Here is a 27,565-nt window from a genome sequence, read left to right on the forward strand (position 1 = left end):
AAAGCAGATTGTTTCTTTTTATTTTTTCTTTTCTTTTTTTTTTTGACAGAGTTTATCTCTGTCGCCCAGGCTGGAGTGCAGTGGCAGGATCTTGGCTCACTGCAAGCTCCGCCTCCTGGGTTCACAACCAGTCTCCTGCCTCAGCCTCCCGAGTAGCCGGGACTACAGGCAACTGCCACCACGCCCAGTTAATTTTTTGTATTTTTAGTAGAGATGGAGTATTATTGTGTTAGCCAGGATGGTCTCAATCTCCTGACCTCGTGATCCGCCCCCCTCGGCCTCCCAAAGTGCTGGGATTACAGGTGTGAGCCACCGCACCCAGCCAGCAGATTTTTGAAGTATTAGATTTGGTGAAGCCTTAGCATAATATGATTTAATCTTGTTAGTAATAAATGTGACATTCAAAATGTATATTTCAAGATTGATAATCAAGAAACTCCCAAGGACTATATACATCAGTGAAGGGAGTACTAGAAAAATTTCATTTGCTTGCTCCTGGGGTCTGTAAGGAAGCTCGTCTCTGCAAGGAGCTTGGGCCAGTGTTTTGAGAGTGTTGAGAGTCTGATGTGTATGCTCCCCTTACAGTACAGATATTTAAGTTGAGAAATCAACATAAAATGGTCTCAAAATGGTGACATTTATTGGTGACCTGCCTCAACCCATTCCTCATAGAGTTCCCACAAATTCCCACAAAGCCCTACCAAAATGGGCTCACCATGCAAACTGTTCAAGGATCTGAAATCCACCATGAGTAAGGATGAGTAGACGTAATAAGACTACCAAGAACTTCAGAAAATCATGTAACATGGAGACTCTGTAATATGTGAAAGTGATTTAAAGGCATGTATGAAGGAATCCAAACCTTTGAAAAGAATAAGATGCTGTTTTTAATAAGGAAAGAGGACTTCTAGATTTGAGAAACATAGTCACTGGGAAGAAAATTTCAGGATTTAACCCATTGGTTAAATAGCAGATTTGACACCACTAAAGAAAGAATTAGCAAAATGTAAAATAAATCTGAAGAAAATACCCAGCATGCACTATACATAGCAAAAAAAAAAAAAAAAAAAAAAAAAAAAAAAAAGAGGATAAACAGGGAAGGGGGAGTAAAATGAAACATTACCACATGTATTTAATAGGCATTCCAGAAGTAGAAACTAGAAAGAATGGAGAGAGGCCATATTCAAAGTGATCGTGGCTGACAGTATTTTCACAGTTGTGAAAGACGAGTTCTTATGTGTTAGAAGCATAAACCAAAAGGAAAGTAAGTTATACCTCATACCTGTGTTCGAAAAAGCAGAGCACCAACAACAAAGAGAATATTTTAATAGCAGCTTAAAACAGCTAGACTGGCAGCAGGTTTCTCCCCTTGAAATCTTTGGAATTCTGTCAAAGTTCACTTCATGTATTTTGAGGCTACATTGCTTGTGCATAAGGGTCACAGTTATTATATATTACCAGTGAACTGTTTATATAATAATCTTTGTCTTAAAATCTATTTCCAGGTTTTTAAAATTTTACTAATTTTTTTTAGAAATGGGGTCTAGCTCTGTTGCCCAGGCTGGAGTGCAGTGGCATGATCGCAGCACACTGTAGCCTTCAACTCCAGGGTGTGAGCAGTCCTCTTGCCTCAACTTCCCAAGTAGCTGGGCTATTTCTAAATAGGTTTCTAGGTTTATTTCTAAATCATATAGATACATCCATTTTTTTTTCATTTGATGAATCATTGTCTAATGTGGATTTTTTAAAATAAAATTTTATATATGCACAGTTAAAAATAAATCAAATAGTTTTACAAACTGGAAAAACTCTCAGTCCCCGGTTCCCAAATTTAAGAGAGAACTTTTTTGACTCTGCTAGTTACCATTATATTTTTCAATAGTATGATTATACTGTTATTTCTTGATTTTTAAGTCTTAGTTATTATGATTTTTTTGTTTTTATTGTTTCTTCTGATTCGCTCAGATTTTGTTTTGTTTTGTTTTTTTTTTTTTTTTTTTTTTTTTTACTATGAAAACTGACCACAAGTTGAAGCTTTGATTTTTTTTTTTTTTTTTTTGAGACAAAGTCTCGCTGTGTCTCTGAGGAGGGAGTACAGTTGTGCGATCTCAGCTCACTGCATCCTCTGTCTCCTGGGTTTAAGCTATTCTCCTGCCTCAGCCTCCCGAGTAGCTGGGATTACAGGTGCATACCACCATGACGGGCTAATCACTCAAGTGATCCACCCACCTCCGCCTCCCAAAATGTTGGGATTACAGGCGTGAGCCCCACATCTGGCCAAGTTGAAGCTTTGATGTTTTATAACCAAGATATGTACAACAGGATTCCCTATCTCGTTCTAATGCACATGAAGACAAATGACAGATTTCTTGCACTATATGAAAGGAATTTCAAAGTAAAAAGAAGTTAGCGTAATAATATAATGCACTGTTCAGTCCCATCATTAAAGCACTGTGTTTTGATTTATTTCTCATTGTTGCTGTTTTTCTCAGTGGTGTGTAAATAAAAGACAGATGTGTTTTCATCATATTTTAGAGTCAATGAATAATTTGACTTTTAAAATAGTTATTATTTAACAATATTTTAACCAATTTATTTGCTCACCAATCCTTCTTGTATCCTATTTCTTCTGAGTTCAACTCCCTTCTTCCTAAAATATAACCTTGAATATACCTCCTTCAGTGATGGTGTTGAAATAGTGAATTCTTACTTACTGTTGGTCTGAAAATTTCTTAACTTTACTTCTCGACAATGATGGTGTTGGAATTGTGGGGTAGCAAATTACCTTAAAACCCCAAAGATACTACTCCAGTTGTCTTCTGGCATCTGTTGTGTGCCACCACACCTGGCTATTTTTTTTTTTTTTTTTTGTACAGACAGGGTCTCACTGTGTTTCCCAGACTGGCCTCAAACTCCTGGCCTTAAGTTATCCTGCCCTGACCTCCCAGTGTGCTGGGATTATAGGTATGAGCTACCATGCCTGCCCATAATAAAAGCTTTTTAATGAAAATAACAGAATGAGAAATATATACATTAAGTATAACTGATAAAATTTTTATTCAAAAAATATAACGTTTGTCTTAGCCACATGTAACTTTCAAAACGAATTTCCACTTATTCTGTGAAAAAAAGGCACACAGGGAAATACAGATAGTATAGTAGTCCCTCCATACCCACTGTAGATAACATCTAATACAATATAATTGCTGTGCAAATAGTTGTACATTGCTTTTTGTTTGTTTGTTTGTTTGTTGAGACAGAGTTTTGCTCTGTCGCCCAGGCTGGAGTGCAGTGGCATGATCTCAGCTCACTGCAACCTCTGCCTCCTGGGTTCAAGTGATCCTCCTGCCTCAGCCTCCCAAGTAGCTGGGATTACAGGCACTCGCCACCACGCCCAGCTAATTTTTGTATCTTTAGTAGAGACGAGGTTTCACCGTATTGGTCAGGCTGGTCTCGAACTCCTGACCTCAGGTGATCTTCCCACCTTGGCCTCCCAAAGTGCTGGGATTACAAGCGTGAGCCACCACGCCCAGGCTGCATTTTAAAATGTATATAACTTTTGCTGCGTTGTTATATTTTATTATTTGTAGTTTTTTCTTTTCAGATATTGTTCCATTTGTAGTTGGTTGAATCTGTGGATGCATAAGCTATGGATATGGAGAGCCAACTATAGATTGTGATCACAGAAAAACCTGTAGCTTTTTAATTAAGTAGAAATAAAGTGAACATGAAAGCATTGCTATGTGCTTGTTAAGCTGGAAAAAAAATAAAGTTTATTCTATACTTACTAGTGGATCTATCTTCCTGAAGAGCAGACTAGCAAAATGGGAACTATTTATAAAATTGTTCATTCATTTCACCTAGTCTTAGGGGATGCACATATATAAGATGTTAGTGAGTGCCGCTGTAGAATATAAATTACTCCATCCAAACTTAGATGACCTCTTCAGCCCCTTAATGATTTTGTAACTAATAGCAACTAAAAGCACTTACTGTTTACCAGGTAGTGTATCCATTCATTTAGTCCTCCCATCAACTCTGCTACAGGGATAGGTTCTATTACTGCACCTTACAGTCCAAAGTTAAGTAACTTCCCCAAATCACACATTAACACTGAGTGCAGTCAAGATTTGAGCCCAGGCAGTCTTAACTTCAAATTCCCTACTTTATATCATTGCACCAAACTGCCTCTCAGAACTAAAGCCACTTATCACATAGTTAACTTTCCTTGGTTAGGGTCATTTAATTAGCTCTACATGGCTACTACTAGGGTGATAACTGCATTTCAGTACAGATTCTACATGGTTTTGAATATAATGCTCATGGGTTTGAGCAGTGAAACAGATCTTCTGATATATTACCAATGACGTAAATAAGTACAGTCCTTTTTGGAAAGCATTTTGGCAGCAGATTGAAAGAGCTGTAAAATCCTCATCTTTTTTGACCCAGTTAGTGCCACTTCTGGGAATCATCTTAAAAAATAGCCCAGTGTGGAAAAAGACTTATGCACTAATCACCACAGCCATGTTTGTGATAGTAGAGTGACAGACAACAACCCTCAATGTTCAACAATAAGGGAATGAATGACCAGACAAACCATGGTATATTTACTTAGGCCAATAAAAATGAAGTGGGATGTAACATGAGGAAAACATAGTCATCAAGAGTTGAAGCAGCACACAGAGCAGTATGAATACTAAAATTACAGCTTTTACAAATATGAAAAAAGATGGAATATAAAAATGATCAGATTGGTGCGATTGTAGATAATTTTATTTCCATAATTACTTACTGGTTTTGAGCCTTAGTCTCATAACCCTCAGTAGATGATACGCTGCTTGATGACAGAGGCAGAAAACTGGAATTGCCCAAAGAGCATCGCTGGAGGCCACAAGGTCTGGGCCCTTTGCAAGCGCCTCCTGTACAAATGTGTGAACTTCAGGCAAGCCACTCTGTGCTCCTGTGCACTCAGTTGACCCATGGTGAGCAGTGCAGTTTGGGAAGCATGAGTGGGATCTTTGGAGTCAGAGGGACCTCGCTGTGTGTCCAGCTCTTCCCAGAAAAGCTGCTGAAACTTGGTAGAGCTCAACCTTCTCATCCATACAAATAAGGCCTGGCACCTTTCATCAGTGCTCTAAAAATGTTTGTTCCGTTTGGTGGTAGCTGTTAGAAAGCGTTCCTCACTTTTCTTTGGCCTTTGGCCTTTAACGACAGTAACAAATGTAAAGTCTTTCAGCGAACTTCCTTTGCTGAAATATTTTGAGCATCAGCTTTTAAAATTTTTACATATTCCTCTGTTTTCTGGTGTACCTTATCCTCCATAATTTAGAATTAAGGAGGAAGATAAAAAAGATTTTGTGATTCAATGTGGCTGGCTAAATTTTCTGTTTTGTTTTAATCACATTTTTTTTCCTGATTATAAAAATGTAGTAAAAGCTCATTGCTGAACTTTTGGAAAATAGAGAAAGCGGAAAGAAGAAAATTGGACAATAATCTTCCCACTCAGAAATAAGTGTTATATGCATTTCATTTTATTTTCTTCCATGCTTTTCTGAATATCTGATTTTTTCTTATTTTTGAAAGGAAAAATATAGGAAAGCTTTTCCTGGAACATTCGCTATATTTGGAGCAAGTTTAACATGATGCTTTGTGTTCATTTTGAGATAGTTTATCTTGAACAAATAGTTTTTAGATGGAAATAAAGACCAAGTAGCAATAGGGAACCAGATGGTGGGTAGAGATAGGAATATCTCTGTCTTAATTAGGAGGAAAAAATTTACTGTAATTCTGATACCTATCAAAGAAGGAACTTATGTAAAGTGTAGTTACCAAAATCATGGATCCTAGACTTCTTCAGGACAATTGCAATTTTGAATAATTTGTATTGTTTTCATTGTAAGTGCCTTGCATCTTTTCAAACCATGACTTGTGAATTTTTGTTTGGTAAAATATAATCATCATACATAAACTTGGAATGAAGAAGCAGCTTGCAAAATACAACTTCTTGGCTCTTGGCCTTACCATTTTTAGAACATGCAGTTTTCAAAAATTATCAGTTCCTGTAATGTCCTCTGGAGAAAAGTCATCCACACAAAGATAGAACCGACAGAGCAGCAAATACCTGGAAAGACTTAGCCTAAGGGACTGTAGCCATATGGGGCTGGGCATTGATGGAGCTTCACTCCCACTGGTGCTTTCCTTGTGCTTAAATCAGGAGAGGGCTGGGTGCCATGGCTCACGCCTATAATCCCAGCACTTTAGGAGGCCGAGGAGGTGGGCGGATCACTTGAGATTAGGAGTTCATGACCAACTTGGCCAACATGATGAAACCCCATCTCTGCTAAAAATACAAAACAATTAGCCAGGCATGGGGGCAGACACCTGTAATCACAGCTATTTGGGAGACTGAGGCAGGAGAATCACTTGAACCAGGGAGGTGGAGGTTGCAGTGAGCCGAGATCGAACCACTGCACTCCAGCCTGGGCAACAGAGTGAGACTCTGTCCCAAGGGGAAAAAAATGGAGAGAATGGACTTGCTAGTGGATTTAGCACACTGTTCCCTTCGTTTTCTGGGCTTTGTTGCTCAAGGGAGGGCTTTAAAAGTTGGGGAAAGGGTCTTCCTCCATTTCTTTTCTTCAGAGCAGCAATGGAATTGCTGAGCATGTCCCATATAGATAATTTTCAGTGTGGCAGATCTGTCACTGCCACAACATTGAGGAGAACATGAGAAATGTTTCGGGTCAATGTGTTGTGTTCACTCTCCTTTGAAGACACCATTGTGGCTTGTGCCCCTTTGACTTCTGAGCTCTGCCACCACAGGCATAAAGACTCCTACTTGTCTGGAAGTAGGTTCCCACACTCCTGCTTAGTGTCTGCACATCAGGGAAGTCACTTGTCCTTTTGAGTCGTTTCTTCTGACAAGACTGAGCATAAACCTTTACTCATGCTTGTTAGTTAACCTTTCTAACCAGTTCCTCTTTGAGCAAGGTCACTTATTTACAAGGGGAGAAAACCAAACCTAGAGCACAGTGTGAGTGTCTAGCTTAGAGTTGCATTGACATCCACAACTTTAGACAGTACTTCCATACAAAGGGGAAGATGATAATTCACCAGTGTCTTGTGAGAATGGAATGAATAACCGTAGCCTTGAAACCTTCTATTTTGAATAACTGTGGCCCATCTAAAACCAGGCTTGCTTGGCACCCTGTGAAAAGACAGACGGGCGTGATCTAAGACTTGAGTATTTTGAACAGCTGGGGAAACAAGTCCCCAAGCAGTAAAAGGGAGGAAACCACATAGAAAGTTAGCTGAACTTAACATTCTGGTCTTATGAGAGAAGATCATCAGTGTTATTTAATTCACTTTACTTTGTAGGATTCTTCTGTAATTAATTACTGATCAAAGTGATTTAATTTTTTTCAGTATTGCCTGTCAGGGCACCCAACCTTACCATGCAATGTGCTCAAATTCAAATCAACCACCATTATGTTGGACTGCGGACTGGACATGACCTCTACCCTCAATTTCCTTCCTTTGCCACTTGTTCAAAGGTATGTGCTGGTGCAGCCAAAGAAAAAATGAGCTTTAAGTTTGCTGAAAAATGGTACCGTTAGTATGACTGTTACTAGTACCTAGTGTATTGTCGTAAGTTTGCTTTGTTCCCTTAAAAATGTTCTTTATCAAAATAATTTCCTTTGGCTGAGTTGATGGAAAGTGTTCTATTGATTTATTGATTGGCTTCTTTATTATAACTTCTTCTGAGCTTCTGTAAAATGTTCCTGCAACTGCTCAGTACAACTGAGGTCATGTATATTTCATCTTTCATCACATAAGAGCTGGTAAATGGTCAACTGATGAGCCCAAGAACTGAATTTTAGAATTATTTAGCAGCCTTTGCAGAGACTTAACAGCATGGAATCTGACATTTCTTTTCGATAGGCTTCTGTGCATTATTTTCATACTAAGTCAACTTTAGATTTAGAACCACATATGTAGCCCAAGTTCATATCTTAAATGAGACAGATTGCCTGAGGCCTACAATAGCACTGTTTATGCTTAACTAAGACTTTGCCTTAGGAAATTGGTTTCCCAGCATACTACTATTTAGAAACAGTTTGTAAAAGATGTGGCTACCTTGTAGAAGCAAATATACTTACAGTAGCAATAAGTGACACCACATACAAGATAGGATATGGAAAAGCTATCTAAAGCAGATTTAAGAGCTCAAAAGCATAGCAAGCTGGGTAAGCTTTCTAGTTTATCTCAGTCATTCCTGAAGATATCACTGAGTACAATGATTATTCACAGCGATAACCTGATGAACCATCTAAAATTTTCATCAACTATTGATTTTTCTGAGATAAGGGGTATAGTAAGGTGGTGTGAGGATAAGGTCAGAGATAATTCCAGATTACATTTTATGCAAAGCTAATGGAATTCAGTTATAATTACACCCAGCATTTAGAAATACATGCGCCACCCACAGGCCAGGCGCAGTGGCTTAGGCTTGTAATCCCAGCACCTTGGGAGGCTGAGACTGGTGGATCACCTGAGATCAGGAGTTTGAGGCCAGTCTGGCCCACATGCTGAAACCCTATCTCTACTAAAAATACAGAAAAAAAAAAAAAAAAATGAGCTGGACATGGTAGCAGCTGCCTGTAATCCCAGCTACTTGGGAAGCTGAGGCAGGAGAATCACTTGAACCTGGGAGGTGGAGGTTGCAGTGAGCTGAGATCGTGCCACTACACTCTGACCTGGGCAACAGAGACTCCATCTCAAAAACAAGAAAAAGAAAAAAAGAAGTACATGTACCACCCACAGATATTGCCCAAAAACTGGGTTGGGAGGAGCTTAATTACATGACAATTGGTTATTTCCTAATAAAATAGCCTGATATTATTGTCTTTTTCCCCCAAAGAACAAAATGTTTGTTTTTTGATGTTTATTAAAAATCTGCACTGTTCTGGACCAGAGGATTTAGAGATGAACAGAACAACCTACTTTCCCTCATGAAACTTACAGTCCATCAGGGAGAAAGACATCACACAGATGAATATTTAATTACACTTGTGATTAGAAAACAAGTATATATATTTAGGATAATTACTTAAAAAATGAAGTCTAAGATACCATGAGAGATTCCAAAACGGAGCCCAACCTGCTCTGTGGGGTCATGAATTTCCTGGGTGATGAGAACTGGATGAGAACTCTCTTCCCCTTCCCATTCTTTAACTCTCAGAGTGTTCTACTAGCAGAATGGTTAGCTGTCCATACGGTTTCTTAAAAAAGGTGTCTCCTTTTGCTTAGACCAGGACACAGTTGCCTAAAGTGGTATTCCTGACCCTGTCTGTCCCCTCAGTTGCTTTATTTGTCTTCGTAGCATTTATTATATTATGAGTACATATTTATTTATTGTCTTTCTTCTCCACTACATGTAAGTTTCATAAAGGCAGGGAATTTGATTCTCCATTGTATCCCCACTGCCCAGAACTATTCTTGGCATGTGGTAGCTACTCAGTAAGTATTTGTTGTATGAATAAATTGCTTTTATCTCTTGTGGATTCCATCCTAATCGCTTTTTCAGAGTCCTTTTACTATTACAATTAACTAATTCATTAAATTATTATTTTATATCTGCTTGGACTTTTCCAAGTTGATTGTCATTTAATTATAATCATTCACATTTAACTTAAAATTTAAAAAACAATTTTAATTTCTCTCAACTTGTTTCTCCCCTTCAGCATTTCTAAACCCTGTCCAGTCTTCACTCTGCCCACACCACTCCACTAGAACCTCTCAGGTCCCACATGACTTCCATGTCATTGGACGTGATGGGCATTTGTCAGTCCTCATCTTATTTGATCATTCAGTAGCAGTGACCTCCATGATAATGCATTCCTGGTTTTCCTCTTACCTCTGTGACCCTTCTTTCTCTGTATACTTTGGAGATGTGTTTTCCTGTAATTGGCCATCATGTATTGACATTCTTCAGTGTTCATTGCTTGGCCATCATATTCTCCACCAAGGGCATTTAACAAATGCTTAGCACTATTCATAATAGCAAAGACATGGAAGTAACTTAACTGTCCCTCAGCAGTGGAGTGGATAAAGAAAATGTGGTACATATACACCATGGAATACTACGCAGCCATAAAAAAAAGAATGAAATCATGCCCTTTGCAGTGACATAGATGCAACTGAAGGCCATTATTCTTGGTGAATTAACACAAGAGTAGAAAACCAAATACTGGGTTGTTGGCACCAAGATGGTGGAATAGGAACAGCTCCAGCCTGCAGCTCCCAGCATGAGCGACACAGAAGTCGGGTGATTTCTGCATTTCCAACTGAGGTACCGGGTTCATCTCACTGGGGCATGTCAGGCAGTCAGTGCAGGACAGTGGGTGCAGCCCAACAAGTGAGAGCCGAAGCAGGGCTAGGCATTGCCTCACCCGGGAAGCGCAAGAGGGAAGGGAATTCCTTTTCCTAGCCAAGGGAAACCATGACACACAACACCTGGAAAATCGGGACACACCCACACTAATACTGTGCTTTACCAAGGGTCTTAGCAAACGGCACACCAGGAGACTATATCCCGTGCCTTGCTCGGGGGGTCCCACACCCACAGAGCCTCCCTCATTGCTAGCACAGCAGTCTGAGATCTAACTGCAGGGTGGCGGCGAGGCTGGGGGAGGGGCACCCACCATTGCTGAGACTTCAGTAGGTAAACAAAGAGGCCAGGAAGCTCGAACTGGATGGAACCCACCACAGCTCAAGGAGGCCTGCATGCCTCTGTAGACTCCACCCCTGGGGACAGGGCATAGCTAAACAAAAAGCAGCGGAAACCTCTGCAGATATAAATGTCCCTGTCTGACAGCTTTGAAGAGAGTAGTGATTCTCCCAGCACGGAGGTTGAGATCTGAGAACTAACAGACTGCCTACTCAAGTGAGTCCCTGACCCTAGAGTAGCCTAACTGGAGAGCCTAACTGGGAGTAACCTAACTGGAGTGGACCTCAAGCAAACTCCAACAGACCTGCAGCTGAGGGTCCTGACTGTTAGAAGGAAAACTAACAAATGGAAAGGACACCCACACCAAAACCCCATCTGTACATCACCATCATCAAAGACCAAAGGTAGATGAAACCACAAAGATGTGGAAAAAGCAGTGCAGAAAGGCTCAAAATTCAAAAAATCAGAGCGCCTGTCTCCCTCCAAAGGAACGCAGCTCCTCGTCAGCAACAGAACAAAGCTGGACAGAGAATAACTTTGACAAGTTGAGAGAAGAAGGCTTCAGTCGATCAAACTTCTCAGAGCTACATGAAGAACTACGAACCCAGTGCAAAGAAACTAAACACCTTGAAAAAAGATTTGATGAATGGATAACTAGAATAACCAATGCAGAGAAGTCCATAAATGACCTGATAGAGATGAAAACCATGACACGAGAACTACGTGACAAATGCGCAAGCTTCAGTAACCGACTCAATCAACTGGAAGAAAGAGTATCAGAGATCGAAGATCAAATGAATGAAATGAAGCAAGAAGAGAAGTTTAGAGAAAAAAGAGTAAAAAGAAACGAGCAAACCCTCCAAGAAATATGGGATTATGTGAAAAGACCAAATCTACGTCTGATTCGTGTACCTGAAAGTGACAGGGAGAATGGAACCAAGTTGGAAAACACTCTGTAGGATATCATCCAGGAGAACTTCCCCAACCTAGCAAGGCAGGCCAACATTCAAATTCAGGAAAGACAGAGAATGCCACAAAGATACTCCTCAAGAAGAGCAACTTCAAGACACATAATTGTCAGATTCACCAAAGTTGAAGAAAAAATGTTAAGAGAGAGAAAGGTCGCGTTACCCACAAAGGGAAGCCCATCAGACTAACAGCAGATCTCTTGGCAGAAACTCTACAAGCCAGAAGAGAGTGGGGGCCAATATTCAACATTCTTAAAGGAAAGAATTTTCAACCCAGAATTTCATATCCAGCCAAACTAAGTTTCATCAGTGAAGGAGAAATAAAATCCTTTACAGACAAGCAAATGCTTAGAGAGTTTGTCACCACCAGGCCTGCCCTACAAGAGCTCCTGAAAGAAGCACTAAACATGGAAAGGAACAACTGGTACCAGCCATTGCAAAAACATGCCAAAATGTGAAGACCATCGATGCTAGGAAGAAACTACATCAACTAACAAGCAAAATAACCAGCTAACATCATCATGACAGGATCAAGTTCACACATAACAATATTAACCTTAAATGTAAATGGGCTAAATGGTCCAATTAAAACACACAGACTGGTGAATTGGATAAAGAGTCAAGAACCATCAGTTTGCTGTATTCAGGAGACCCATCTCACATGCAAAGACACACATAGGTTCAAAATAAAGGGATGGAGGAAAGTCTACCAAGCAAATGGAAAACAAAAAAAGGCAGGGGTTGCCATCCTAGTCTCTGATAAAACAGACTTTAAACCAACAAAGATCAAAAGAGACAAAGAAGGCCATTACATAATGGTAAAGGGATCAATTCAACAAGAAGAGCTAACTATCCTAAATATATATGCACCCAATACAGGAGCACCCAGATTCATAAAGCAAGCCCTTAGAGACTTAAAAAGAGACTTAGACTCCCACACAATAATAGTGGGAGACTTCAACACCCCACTGTCAACATTAGACAGATCAACAAGACAGAAAGTTAACAAGGATATCCAGGAATTGAACTCAACTCTGCCCCAAGCGGACCTAATAGACATCTACAGAACTCTCCACCCCTAATCAACAGAATATACATTCTTCTCAGCACCACGTCGCACTTATTCCAAAACTGACCACATAGTTGGAAGTAAAGCACTCCTCAGCAAAAGTAAAAGAACAGAAATTATAACAAACTGTCTCTCAGACCACAGTGCAATCAAACCTAGAACTCAGGACTAAGAAACTCAATCAAAACCGCTCAACTACATGGAAACTGAACAACCTGCTCCTGAATGACTACTGGGTACATAACGAAATGAAGGCAGAAATAAAGATGTTCTTTGAAATCAATGAGAACAAAGATACAACATACCAGAATCTCTAGGACACATTTAAAGCAGTGTGTAGAGGGAAATTTATAGCACTAAATGCCCATAAGAGAAAGCAGGAAAGATCTAAAATTGACACCCTAGCATCACAATTGAAAGAACTAGAGAAGCAAGAGCAAACACATTCAAAAGCTAGCAGAGGCAAGAAATAACTAAGATCAGAGCAGAACTGCAGGAGACAGAGACACAAAAAAACCTTTTAAAAAATCAATGGATCCAGAAGCTGGTTTTTTGAAAAGATCAACAAAATTGATAGACCACTAGCAAGACTAATAAAGAAGAAAAGAGAGAAGAATCAAATAGACACAATAAAAAATAATAAAAGGGATATCACCACTGACCCCACAGAAATACAAACTACCATCAGAGAATATTATAAACACCTCTACGCAAATAAACTAGAAAACCTAGAAGAAATGGATAAATTCCTCTCCCAACACACACTCTCCCAAGACTAAACCAGGAAGAAGTTGAATCCCTGAATAGACGAATAGCAGGCTCTGAAATTGAGGCAATAATTAATAGCCTACCAACCAAAAAAAATTCCAGGACCAGATGGATTCACAGCTGAATTCTACCAGAGGTACAAGGAGGAGCTGGTACCATTCCTTCTGAAACTATTCCAATCAATAGAAAAAGGGGGAATCCTCCCTAACTCATTTTATGAGGCCAACATCATCCTAATACCAAAGCCTGGCAGAGACACAACAAAAAAAAGATAATTTTAGACCAATATCCCTGATGAACATCGATGCAAAAATCCTCAGTAAAACACTGGCAAACCGAATCCAGCAGCACATCAAAAAGCTTATCCACCATGATCAAGTGGGCTTCATCCCTGGGATGCAAGGCTGGTTCAACATAATGCAAATCTATTAATAAACGTAATCCAGCATATAAACAGAACCACAGACAAAAACCACATGATTATCTCAATAGATGCAGAAAAAGCCTTTGACAAAATTCAGCAGCCCTTCATGCTAAAAACTCTCAATAAATTCAGGTATTCATGGAACGCATCTCAAAATAATAAGAGCTATTTATGACAAACCCACAGCCAATATCATACTGAATGGGCAAAAACTGGAAGCATTCCCCTTAAAAACTGGCATAAGACAGGGATGCCCTCTCTCACCACTCCTATTCAACATAGTGTTGGAAGTTCTGGCTAGGGCAATCAGGCAAGAGAAAGAAATCAAGGGTATTCAATTAGGAAAAGAAGAAATCAAATTGTCCCTGTTTGCAGATGATATGATTGTCTATTTAGAAAACCCCATCATCTCAGCCCAAAATCTCCTCAAGCTGATAAGCAACTTCAGCAAAGTCTCAGGATACAAAATTAATGTGCAAAAATCACAAGCATTCTTATACACCAATAACAGACAAACAGAGCCAAATCATGAATGAACTCTCATTCACAATTGCTGCAAAGAGAATAAAATACCTAGGAATCCAACTTACAAGGGATGTGAAGGACGTCCTCAGGGAGAACTGCAAACCACTGTTCAGTGAAATAAAAAAGGACACAAACAAATGGTAGAACATTCCATGCTCATGGATGGGAAGAATCAATATCGTGAAAATGGCCATACTGCCCAAGGTAATTTATAGATTCGATGCCATCCCCATTAAGCTGCCAATGACTTTCTTCACAGAATTGGAAAAAACTAAAGTTCATATGGAACCAAAAAAGAGGCTGCATTGCAAAGACAATCCTAAGTCAAAAGAACAAAGCTGGAGGCATCACGCTACCTGACTTCAAACTATACTATGAGGCTACAGTAACCAAAAGAACGTGGTGCTGGTGCAAAAACAGAGATATAGATCCATGGAACAGAACAGAACCCTCAGAAATAATACCTCACATCTACAACCATCTGATCTTTGACAAACCTGACAAAAACAAGAAATGGGGAAAGGATTCCCTATTTAATAAATGCTGCTGGGAAAACTGGCTAGCCATAAGTAGAAAGCTGAAACTGGATCCCTTCTTTACTTCTTATATGAAAATTAATTCAAGATGGATTAGAGACTTAAATGTTAGACCTAAAACCATGAAAACCCTAGAACTAGGTAATACCATTCCAGACATAGGCATGGGCAAGGACTTCATGTCTAAAACACCAAAAGCAATGGCAACAAAAGCCAAAATAGACAAATGGGATCTAATTAAACTAAAGAGCTTCTGCACAGCAAAAGAAACTACCATCAGAGTGAACAGGCAACCTACAGAATGGGAGAAAATGTTTGCAATCTACTCATCTGACAAAGGGCTGATAATCCAGAACCTACAAAGAACTTAAACAAATTTACAGGAAGAAAACAAACCACCCCATCTAAAAGTGGGCAAAGGATGTGAACAGACACTTCTCAAAAGAAGACATTTATGCAGCCAACAGACACATGAAAAAATGCTCATCATCACTAGCCATCAGGGAAATGCAAATCAAAACCACAATGAGATACCATCTCACACCAGTTAGAATGGCAATCATTAAAAAGTCAGGAAACAACAGGTGCTGGAGAGGATGTGGAGAAACAGGAACATTTTTACACTGTTGGTGGGACTGTAAGCTAGTTGAACCATTGTGGAAGACAGTGTGGCGTTTCCTCAAAGATCTAGAACCAGGAAAACCATTTGACCCAGCCATCCCATTACTGGGGATATACCCAAAGGATTATAAGTCATGCTGCTATAAAGACACATGCACACGTATGTTTATTGCGGCACTATTCACAATAGCAAAGACTTGGAATCAACCCAGATGTCCATCAGTGACAGACTGGATTAAGAAAATGTGGCACATATACACCATGGAATACTGTGCAGCCATAAAAAAGTTTGTGTCCTTTGTAGAGACATGGATGCAGCTGGAAACCATCATTCTCAGCAAACTATTGCAAGAACAGAAAACCAAGTACCGCATGTTCTCACTCATAGGTGGGAATTGAACAATGAGATCACTTGGACACAGTAAGGGGAACATCACACACCAGGGCCTGTTGTGGGGTGTGGGGAGGGGGGAGGGATAGCATTAGGAGATATACCTAATGTAAATGACGAGTTAATGGGTGCAGCACACCAACATGGCACATGTATACATATGTAACAAACCTGCACGTTGTGCACATGTACCCTAGAACATGAAGTATAATAATAATAAGAAAAGAAAACGAAATACTGTATGTGCTCACTTGTAAGTGGAAGCTAAACATTGGGTTCACATGGACATAAAGATGGCAACAATAGACACTGGGGACTACTAGAAGGGCTAGTAGGGAGGGGGTCAAGGATTGGAAAACTAACTCTTGGCTACTATGCTCACTACCGGGGCAACAGGTTCAGTTATACTCCAAACCTCAGCATAATGAAATATACCCTGGTAACAAACCTGCATATGTACCCTATGAATCTAAATAGAAGTTGAAATTACATAAAATAAATTGCTCAGAGCTGCAATAACCATCCAAATAGCAACTTACAAATGTGTATCTTCAGTTAGTAACTCTTTTCCAAGTTCCAGATTGATGTGTCCCAAATACCTACCAAAAAATTTAAAATTAGCTAGGCATGGTGATGTGTGCCTGTAGTCCTAGCTGACTTGGGAGGTTGAGGCAGGAGGATCACTTGAGCCCAGAAAGACAAGGCTGCAGTGAGCCATGATCATGCCAGTGCACTCCAGCTTGGGTGACAGAGAGAGAGAGAGAGGGAGAGAGGGAGAGAGGGAGAGAGGGAGAGAAGAGAGAGAGAGAGAGAGAGAGAGAAGAGAGAGAGAGAGAGAGAGAGAGAGAGAGAGAGAGAGAGAGAGAGAGAGAGAGACCGACCATGTCTCAAAAAAAAAAAAAAAAACTCAACATGCCCTCAAACTTTTTTTCATGATCAGACTGGGTCCAGAAGAGGAAAACGAATCCTTCCAGATAGGGTTTTCTTCAAGCTCCTATCTTAGTAAATGGTATCCTTTTATTAAAAACCAGAAAACTGGGAGTTAACTTTGATTCAGCCTTCTTCCTCACTCCTCCATATTCAATCTTTGATTAAGCCTTGACACTTTTACCTTCTAAATAGTTCTAGAATCCAGTCACTTCTCTTCAGTGCTGCTGTAGTCATTCTCATCTTTTATAGGTCATTACTAAAGCCTCCTCACCAGTTTCTTCAATTCTCATCTTGACCCTGTCTCAATCAAGAGTCATCTTTTTTGTGTGACTTTTTACTTGAAATCCTACAGATTTACAGAAAAGCTGCAAAAACAGTACAAGCAATTCCTGATTGCCTTTACCAGTTTATTGGCATTTTAACAAATTTGCTTTATCATTTCCTCTTGATATGTATACACATAATCTTTTTCTGACCCATTTGAGAGTGAGATGCAGGCATGATGCTCCTCACCCGTAAATGCTTGAGTGTATTTCCAAAGAGCAAGGACATCATCTAACATAACCATGATACAAAAATCAAAATCAGAGAATTTACGTTGATAGTATACCAGTGTCTAATCTGTATACCTTATACACATGTCTCCACTTTTGCCAATTCATAATTCACTATGAAACCCGTTATAGCAAAAGAGAAATGGTAATTTCTGGTCCAGGATCTCATCTGGATCCTATCCACATTGTATTTAGCTGTCATTTCTTCAGACTCCTTTAATCTGGAAGACTTTCCTGGTCTGTGTTTTATGACCTTGAGGTTTTTAAGAGTATGTCCAATTATTTCATATAATGACTTTCAATTTGGGTTTGTCTGATGTTCCCTCATGATTAGGTTGGGGTTACTGTTTTTGGTAGGAATACCATGCTGATGGTGGTATCTATTATCAGAAGGCACATGGTTCTGTTTTCCCCACAGTCATCTTTTAGAAGCACAAATCTAATCTTATATTACTTGTTTAAAACCTTTCAGTGGTTTTTCATTGCTCTTAGGACAAACACCACACTCATCTCAGTGTATCAGGCTTCACGCCTGCCCCTCCAGTACCTTCTTTATACTCTGCCTCTTGTTCTTTGTTTCCTTCTATTAAATAGTTTCAAAGAAATCTTCTGACTCCTTCCTCAGAGCAGTCACATATATTGTTTTTCCAGCTTGGAAGACTCTGTGAGATCATCCATGACTACAGTTTTGATGCAGGAAGGACATAATGATGGCATTCTAGCTGGATGGGGACTGGGAGGGACTTGGAATCTGCTCAAAGTTCCATGTGAATAAATGAATAACCTTCATGGAAGCTGTCCATGCCAAGGACTGGTGGTGAAAAGGACTGAAGGAACCTGCTGGGCTGTTCACCATGGAAGACGACACAGCCAGAAAAAAGGAACAAAATCATCCCCTTTGCAGTGACATGGATGCAGCTGGAGGCCATTATTCTTGGTGAATTAACATAAGAACGGAAAACCAAATTCTGTATGTTCTCACCTGTAAGTGGGAGCTAAACTTTTTCTAGTCCCTCAGGCCCTGCCCCCAGTTTCCCCTTGACTCTGCTCCTGTCCAGATCTCAACTCAGTCCTCGTGTCCCCAGGGAAATCTTTTGATGCTACCTCCACTTGTCCCCATCAATTTGCATGCTGACTGGATTCGTGTGCCTTGCCTGCTTCCTCAGGAGGAGGGAGTATTTTGCTCACAGTCCTATCGCTGGCACCTAGTCCTGTCACCAATATCTTGATATACTAATAAAGATTCCTAAATCAGTGAATGAAAAGATGAACACCTTACTCACCTGCAACACTGCACCCTGTGATGAGGCTCCTCCCTGTTTCCTTCTTCTTGAAAGACCTCCTCCACCTTCACTTCCTAACTCCTATTTTCTGCTCTACCACCTCACTGCAAACTGTCAAAAGTGCCCTTTCTGTGAACCCAGGCACCTCCTGTGTACCCCTGTCAGAGCTCTTATTTTATTCTGGTGTAATGACTCCCTATACTAGATTGCAAACTCCTAAAAGGAAAGGATTGTTTATTTACTGTCATTCCAACACTTTGCACTGAGTATTAAGCTTGTTAGTATTTTTTGAATAAGTGAATGAATGGACTCATGCCTCTTTCATTATTATTTTGTGATTATAAAAGTAATACATTTCATACCTGGATGTGGTGGTATGTACCTGTAGTCCCAGCTACTCGGAAGGCTGAGACTTGAGCCCAGGAGTTCGAGTCTGCGGTGGGCTGTGATCTCACAAGTGCATTCCAGCTTGGGCGACAGAGTAAGACTCTGTCTCTAATAAAAATAAAAAAAAAATTGCGGGCCAGGCGTGGTGGCTCACGCCTGTAATCCCAGCATTTTGGGAGTCCCAGATGGGCGGATCCTGAGGTCAGGAGATCGAGACCATCCTGGCTAAAGTGGTGAAACCCCATCTCTACTAAAAATACAAAAAATTAGCCGGGCGTGGTGGTGGTCGCCTGTAGTCCCAGCTACTCGGGAGGCTGAGGCAGGAGAATGGCACGAATCCAGGAGGCGGAGCTTGCAGTGAGCTGAGATCGTGCCACAGCACTCCAGCTTGAGCGACAGAGCGAGACTCCGCCTCAAAAAAAAAAAAAGAAAGAAATTGTGTATAATGTTCAATCTTCTTTTCAGTGTTTTCCTAGGCAATAGATTACTTGTCTAAGGTTATTTTGCTTTTGAGGATTAAAGTTCAACTGTGTAAACTTCGTAAACAAGGGGATAGAGACCTTTCCACAGAAATCTTAGAATAATTTACCTATTTTTCCAAAATAAACAATTACTTTAAAAATCTTTTATACATTTTTTTGACTAAAAATTTTAATGGTATCCTTTTTTCCTAAGAAATGTTAGTAAAATAGCAGGTGCAAAGATGTGCTCTTCTACAATCTTTTTTTTTTTTTTTTTTTTTTTTTTGGGCACCTTTACCTCCCATGTTTTATTAGATTGATTTCTTTCTTTTTTTTTTTTTAGATAGAATTTTGCTCTTTTTGCCCAGGCTGGAGTACAGTGGTGCCATCTTGGCTCACTGCAACCCCTGCTTCCCAGGTTCAAGTGATTTTCCTGCCTTAGCCTCTCAGGTAGCTGGGATTACAGGCAAGCACCACCATGCCCATATAATTTTGTATTTTTAGTAGAGACAGGATTTCTTCATGTTGGCCAGGCTGGTCTAGAACACCTGACCTCAGGTGATCCACCCACCGCCGCCTCCCAAAGTGCTGGGATTATAGGCATGAGCCACTGTGCCAGACCATTTTATTAGATTTCTGTGGAAAGATCTCTATCTCCTTGTTTACAAAGTTTACACCATCGAACTTTGTAATCATTAAAAGCAAAAAACGAAGTCCCTTCCCCTTTGGTAACTTAAAATTTACTCTTTGTGATTTATTCATTAACTCATTGGAACACAGTAAGCAAATATTTTCATCTCTATAGTCAGCATCCCTTTGCCATGTGGTAATGTATTTGCATCCCTTTGTCATTGGCACTATTGTCACAACGTGGTCATGATTTCCTTTGAGCATCAGTCTCATCTACTAGCAGGGGCTCTAACCCAAAGTAATCACCCAAGTATAATAGATGGCTTTGTTGTTATTAAAAAATGTTTTCCAGGAGTAAACCACAACACCTGAAAATTTTGCTTTTTAAAAAATTAGTTATATTCTAATAAGCAACTTACTATTTCTAAACGTTTGTTGAGAACAGCTAACTGCATCTGTCATCTGATTTGTGTGGGTCTGATGGGGAACAGACAGAGTGTGTGTCCTTTGATCCAGTTATCTTTGTAAAGGGAAGTAGATATTTATAACCTTGTTTTAGAGAGTTAACATGCATGAAATGAGAACAGTGTCCACATTGTCTTGTCATTACACTTTTATTGGAATACTTGCTTTCTTAATCTGATCTGATAGCAAATATATTTTTCAAGAAGTAAGAAGTCTTCAAAATATATGACTATGAAATGAGGTGGGAATTAAAACAACCAATGGTAATAGCATATTTTTCTGAAAAGTTAGAGCAGAAAACTCCCAGAGTTTATTAAAAAAACTTTTTAAAAAACTCCCAGAGTTAAAAAAAAAAAATAGTTTATCAGGTGTGATTTATACCAGTCAAATTTGATTCTCTCAGTAGTGATTTTCTTTTTTTGTTTTTTTTAGACAGTGTCTTGTTTCAAAACAAGATCCTACTTTGTTGCAGTGGCATGATCATGGCTTCCTGTAGTCTTGACCTCCTGGGCTCAAGTGATCCTCCCTCCTTGACCTCCCAAGTAGCTGAGACTACAAGCGTGTACCACCACAGCCTGCTAATTTTTTAATTTATTGTGAAGACAGGGTCTCACTATGATGCCCAGGCTGGGCTTAAACTCCTGGGTTCAAATGATCCTCCCACCTTGGCCTCCTGAAGTGCTGGGATTACAGGTGTGAGCCACTGCACCCGGCCTCCAGTAGTGATTTTCATTCTCTAATATAAATCAGTATTCTCACTTTTGGCTAAATAAAGGCAAAATGTAAACAGTTCATCTAGATAAAGGGTATGTGAGAGTCCATTGTATTCATATCCTTGCAACTTTTCTGTAAGTTTGGAATTAATGTCAAAATTATTTGCACCAACCTAATAATTAAAACTTAACCCCCACCCCCGGCTGTGTGCGGTGGCTCACGCCTGTAATCCCAGCACTTTGGGAGGCTGAGGCGGGTGGATCATGAGGTCAGGAGATCGAGACCATCCTGGCTAACACGGTGAAACCCCGTCTCTACTAAAAATACAAAAAATTTAGCTGGGTGTGATGGCGGGCACTTGTACTCGGGAGGCTGAGGCAGGAGAATGGCATGAACCCAAGAGGCGGAGGTTGCAGTGAGCCGAGATTGCACCACTGCACTTCAGCCTGGGTGACAGAGCAAGATCCCGTCTCAAAAAACGACGACAACAACAACAACAAAAAACTTACCCCCACCCCCAATTCTCACTTTTTTCTGAAAATAGATGCGTTTATATTTTATTCAGGTTTTTAACCATTTCTAAAAGATTGACAGATATTCACATATTTATGCTTTTATGTTGACTTTCATACCTATCATCTAATTACAGACTTAGCATCTGATCAAATTATTTTGAGAAGAGGAAGAGAGACCTTACAGATACTTGGTTTCTGATTCTTTTAGTCCCGCACCCTTACTTTGTCCTTGACTTTTGCATCACAGAAGGTAATTTTGTAGTGAGTGCTGAAATCCTTTTGCCATCCAACTTGGAATCCTGATGGGCTTTTTCTTCACACATTACCTTGGTCATTAAGCTTTTAATTTTACCAGCATACTGTTTTCTCTCCTGAGTTATTGGCACTTTCAGCTTGCATTATATTTCTTCTAGTCAACTAGTAGTACACAGTTAAATCTTTAGATTACTAGTAGTAAATGATTTTTTAATTCAGATTTTTAAAATGTAACATACACATGAAATTGACCTCATCTGCTAGAAGCTGTTCACTTTAGACATGGTGTCATTTTGTAATACTTGGGAAAACTAGCTTCATTCTCCAGAATTGGAAACTCAAGTCACAGGTGACAGGTGACTAATCCATTTGTAAAGCTGTGAACCCAAAGCATGGATTGGACTGGAATTCGGGTATTCGTGTTTGTGATGAATGCTGACGGGTAGATAGTAGGGCAGTGTTCTCATCAGAGCTCCTATCATCTCTACATCTGTTTTTTCATCTGCAATAAGATGATGCCTGTTCTGCTCTGTCCTAAGGACTGTGGTCAAACACATGGGAAAGAAGATGGAGTGATTGGACAACTATAAAAGGCTCTCATGTTTCATCTTTCTTTTTTCTTTATTATTCTGCATGCGATTCTTGTAGTTCTTCCAATTTTCCGCCAAACTGTTTGATCTTTTAATATCCTATTGCCACATAATTTTTAAGCTTGATACAACATGGTTATTTCTCTTATATTTGATTGGTATTTAGGGTAAGAACTACTACCAGTAATTTTAAACTGTTCTTAACTTTATGGAGACAGTGCAGTTACCATGAAATCATTGAGGATTATAATCTATCTAGGTTAATTTAATCTTAATATTTTGTTTTGCAGTCCCAGGCTGTCCAATCTTCCTGGCTGGTCCCTGAAGGATGGAAATGCTTTCTTGGACAAGGTAATATCTAAGACTACAAACAAAAGCCTATCTATACACAGTGGAAAGTTATCTTCTCATACCAGAGCCACCCTGTAGTAGTGTGACTGATGGCTTTTTTTTTCCCTCTCTGAAAAACCCCAAGATCTATGCTGGGGTCTTCAGGACATGGTAGCTACTATTTTTAAGTGCCTTTTAGAGAATGTCACTGTTCTGATTCAGATCCATTTTGCTCATGTGTAGAAATTTAAGTACTTCTGCTGCAAATACCTTTTATCACCACAGAAAGAAAACTGTTATTTCTAGGATTGCAATGAGTGTTTCAAAGACAAGGTTTTTTAAAGAATCAATCCAGTTCATTTTGTGATTGGAAAGAGTAAAACCTTTTTTTAAATAACTTTAAAATCCTCAAGTAGATGAGTTTTAAACTGCTTCTATCAAGGGTCAGATCAGGTAGGGCTTTGTAAAAAGCTTGGTTCTTTTTGGGGTAACGAGAGGCCACAGAAGGTTACAGAAGGACAGTGGCATTGTCAGATTGGATCACTCTGGCCACTGTGTGGGGAATGGTCTGAGGAGCAGAGTGTTTGACTTCCCCGGCAGTGCCTTCGTGTGCAGGGGACAGTGCTCTTAGGTAAATTTGAGTAGAGGGTCTCCTACGCTATGATTTGTGATCCCATTTCAGCCTGTCCTGATAGCCTAGAATGGATCATCTTTATAGATGATTTAAAAAAAAGAAAAACAGTTCTAGGAATCTGGGATTTGGAGTCCTATTACGACTTTAATAACTGACTACACCTAAAATAAATGGCTTAAATTACTTCTTTCTCTTCGAGGCTATTAAATTTTTGACATTAGGTTATCTTTTCCGCAATTTCTTCCTCGGATCAATAGTTAGACAGTTACTTAATAAATGAAAGACTAAAGCTACCAAAAAATGTTCCAACTATAAGCTAGTCAAACTTTGTACGAAAATCAGAGGTATAGGAATGTTAAAGACTATAAAGCCCCCTCAGGCCACTTCTTAGTCCCCTAAATTATTCTTCCTTTCCTCAGTTTCACATTTGAAAAACTAAGAGTTTAAAGATGCTTAACATGATTCATCTAAATAAAGCATTTTCTCTTATAATAGATACTATTAAATAAAGAAGTGTTCTTTTTACAAGAGTTAATTCCTGTAACTGCACTGTAGCCTCAAGTACAAGCCAAATGCATAATTTGAAACCAGATTTTCTTCAGAGCTGACTGTAAAATTATGTGACATTCAGAAACCTGTGCACCTGATTTCAGCCTGAGTCTCCTGCTGGCTATAAATCATTGTTCCCTGCAAAAGGCTCTGAAGCATCCCATTACCAGCGCATTGTGAGCGAAATGACTTGCATGTGTATGTGGGAGTATTTCATTAGAAGGGAGTGGTGAATAAAATACAGTGACATTGTAAGTGTTTGGAATGGCAAATATGCTTCTGCAGGCCAGGAAGGATGAGAGCCTGCGAGGAGACTTCATCATATGCCCTGTCCTGAAATGTAGCATTATGGGGAAGAAGATTACATAGCCCATTTAAGGCCAGGCAAAGCTTTGAAATTTCCCATGATTTGTCTTTAATCATTTTTAACCTCATCCTAAGGGAGTGGGGAGTCTTCTCCCATTAAACATAATTGCTCATTTGTTTTTAGCTGGCAGGTACATTGTAATTAAGAACAGTGCCCAGTCTCCTTTCAGCTCAGCCTGTCACTAGTTAAATGGTACTCATCTAAGGAGAGGAACCAGAGTGTACAGTGGAAGGCAAAGGGAGGAAATTGTCTATCAAGGTTCTGATATGAGACTTATAAAATTCAAAAGTACTATGTAGTCAGTGCCCTATTTTCAGATAAAGATTGAGAGTAAAATCATTCAGACTCTGATATGTAACTGTAGATACATGTATATATAGATACATACAATATATGTTGAGTGACTAATGTAAACATGATAGAACAAAATTACAAAAGTATCTTTTCCTTTCTGGAAAGAGCAAAGGAAACTGTGAACCACATTCTATCTTTTACTGTTCAGTGTGAAGTCATAGGTAGCTTTAGCCTTGATGGTGCAAAACATTCACTGTGGACTTCAGTTTAAAGTGTCAGTGAGAGGAGAAAGCATTAGTGGCCTTCAGGAGGCATCATAGCAGACCCTATTGGTAGCCCGCCCATATCTCTCGGACTTTGCTATTTCACTGTCATCTGTCATAATTCCATCTGCCAGTGTCTGTATGGCTTTGCCTGAGAGTTTTTTTCCTGAGGCTGCACAAAATGCTGGAGTTGGTATATAAACATTTCAGCCCCATTGCTCCTCAGTGGGATAATTCGGAGCTGTCTGTGTTAGACCATTTCTGAGTTTCCCCATGGGGATAAGTTCTAGTTGCCCCAAGTTGTATGTGGCTCAGTGACAAAGCCATTATCTGTCACCTTCCTTTGCACTGATCACTTCTCCACTCTGTTTTCTCAGCACCTCCCATATGAACTACCTTCTGTCACACTCTTTTCTCAGGGTCAGCCTGTGGGGGAAAGACAGGTTTATTAAATTTGGTGGGTCATGGGTGGGGTGAGAGGTTGGACTATATCTATTTCTTTATACATATACTTTTTTCTTTTGAATAAATACATTTGGTTTATAATGCTAAATAAATGGTATGTTCTGCAAGGAAAAACATTATATTCGTGGTGCTGGTGGTGGTTGTGGTGGAGGTGGAGGTGGCAGTGGTGGAGGTGGAGGTGGCAGTGGTGGAGGTGGAGGTGGCAGTGGTGGAGGTGGAGGTGGAGGATGGAGGTGGTGGTGGTGGTGGTGGTGGTGGTGGTGGTGGAGGTAGTGGTGGTAGTTGTGGTAGCGGAGGAGGTGGTGATGGTGGTAGTGCTGGTGGTGGATGCTGAATCCCTGTTTCAGGCTCTTGACCCTCCCTCCTTATGTCCCCCTTTCCTCCCAACCCTTGGTAGGTGGAGAAAAAGCCTCTAAACAGTTTATGTAGGGCCATGACTCCTAGCCTGACAGCATGACAGAATCACTGGAGGTGCTTGTTATAAACACACATTCCATGGCCTCATCCCCAATTTCTGATCCCTTCAGTCTTAGATAGGGCCAGGGATCTTTTTTATAATCCATGTCCCCACATAATTCTGGTGTTGCTAGTACAGTTTGCGTGCCTTATTTGGAAACCTCTGGATTGTGGGTTATGGGAGCAGCACATACCCATGCATGGAAGAGGTTTCAAAAAGTGTGCATTCAAGTCCTGAGTCTGCAACCAACCAGCATTTTACCCTTAAAAAGACACTTGGCCTGCCTGAGCCTAAACATAGGACAGTTGGCCTAATAACCTCCCAGCTTCCCTCCAACTCTAGTAGTCTATGATTCTTCGTGAAAAGTTTTGTTTGAGGAGTATGTTTATTTGGTCCTGTATGTACTGGATATCTCTTCCTTGTGTTTTTCTTTTCATTTCTTTTAGGAGCTAAAAGAGTGCTCGGGTCATGTATTTGTGGATTCTGTGCCTGAATTCTGTTTACCAGAGGTAAGATTAAGGTGAATCTTATTGTAGATACAAACCTTATTATGTAATTGCTCAAAATGAAGTCAAGAAATAATTTCAAGAGGCTTAGCTTCCTGTTTTCAAGTTTAAATGAATCCGTTATTCCAGGCATATTGTTACACAGCCAAAATGTGATCATTTAGCAGCTTTTTATATTGTCTGTAAGTCATTTACGTCACTCTCTTCCTATTTCCTTTTCTTTCTGTAATCCCCACTAATACTCCTACTAGGGCATAGTTTTGAGCAAGGTAAGGAAATAACTCAAGCCTTTTAGTTTTATGATTCTGATGCCTATGTGCTTAGGTTAGCCATATGTGTCCTGGTCTTGCTTTATGGTGGATAACTGACAATTGCTATTATTTAGCCAATGCCAGTAAACTGTAAAAATTCTTGCTGACTTAAAATACCGTATTTAATATTGTTTGAAATTCATAGATTCTGAACTGAGTCATAGAAAACAGTTACTTATTATTATCATAGTGAGACTTATTGTTAGGGTGTGGGGCCAGTTTCATCCTTTCAAAGGATACTAAGATCAGTTTCCATTTGTTTTAAAGGCAGCTAATCTCAGCTGAGAGACCTAATCCCCAGAGTAGCCTAGATGCGGTTCTTAACAGACATGTGAAATGTGGAAAGCCGGAGCTGCTCCCAGGTTCATGAGAAGGTGCCATCCTCTTTTTTCCATATGCCCAGTGGATCACAGTACCTGTAGAAAATACTTCCACAAATTCAGGGCCAAAGAGAAAAAGAATTTGGAGTGCAGTTTCTCTTATTTTTGTTTTCTCTTCTTCCTTCTCTTTCCATTTCTACGCTTTGTTTAATATCGTGTAGATCAACATTTTTTCTCTCTTGGAAGTATGTGTATGT

The 27,565-nt window shown here is 39.8% G+C and overlaps 1 protein-coding gene across 1 annotated transcript in view; it reads left to right on the forward strand.

Annotated features, from left to right (window-relative positions):
• The window catches only part of INTS9 (integrator complex subunit 9), a 125,690-nt gene that overhangs the window by 22,593 nt on the left and 75,532 nt on the right, over positions 1-27,565 (forward strand). Inside the window, exons 2-4 of the mRNA XM_010370900.2 lie at positions 7,423-7,550; positions 23,103-23,163; positions 26,618-26,680. Of these exons, the coding sequence (XP_010369202.1) occupies positions 7,423-7,550; positions 23,103-23,163; positions 26,618-26,680 (252 nt within the window). The remainder of the gene's footprint in view (positions 1-7,422; positions 7,551-23,102; positions 23,164-26,617; positions 26,681-27,565) is intronic.

This window comes from Rhinopithecus roxellana, chromosome 9 (assembly GCF_007565055.1).
Source record: "Rhinopithecus roxellana isolate Shanxi Qingling chromosome 9, ASM756505v1, whole genome shotgun sequence".
In the NCBI taxonomy this organism is placed as follows: Eukaryota; Metazoa; Chordata; class Mammalia; order Primates; family Cercopithecidae; genus Rhinopithecus; species Rhinopithecus roxellana.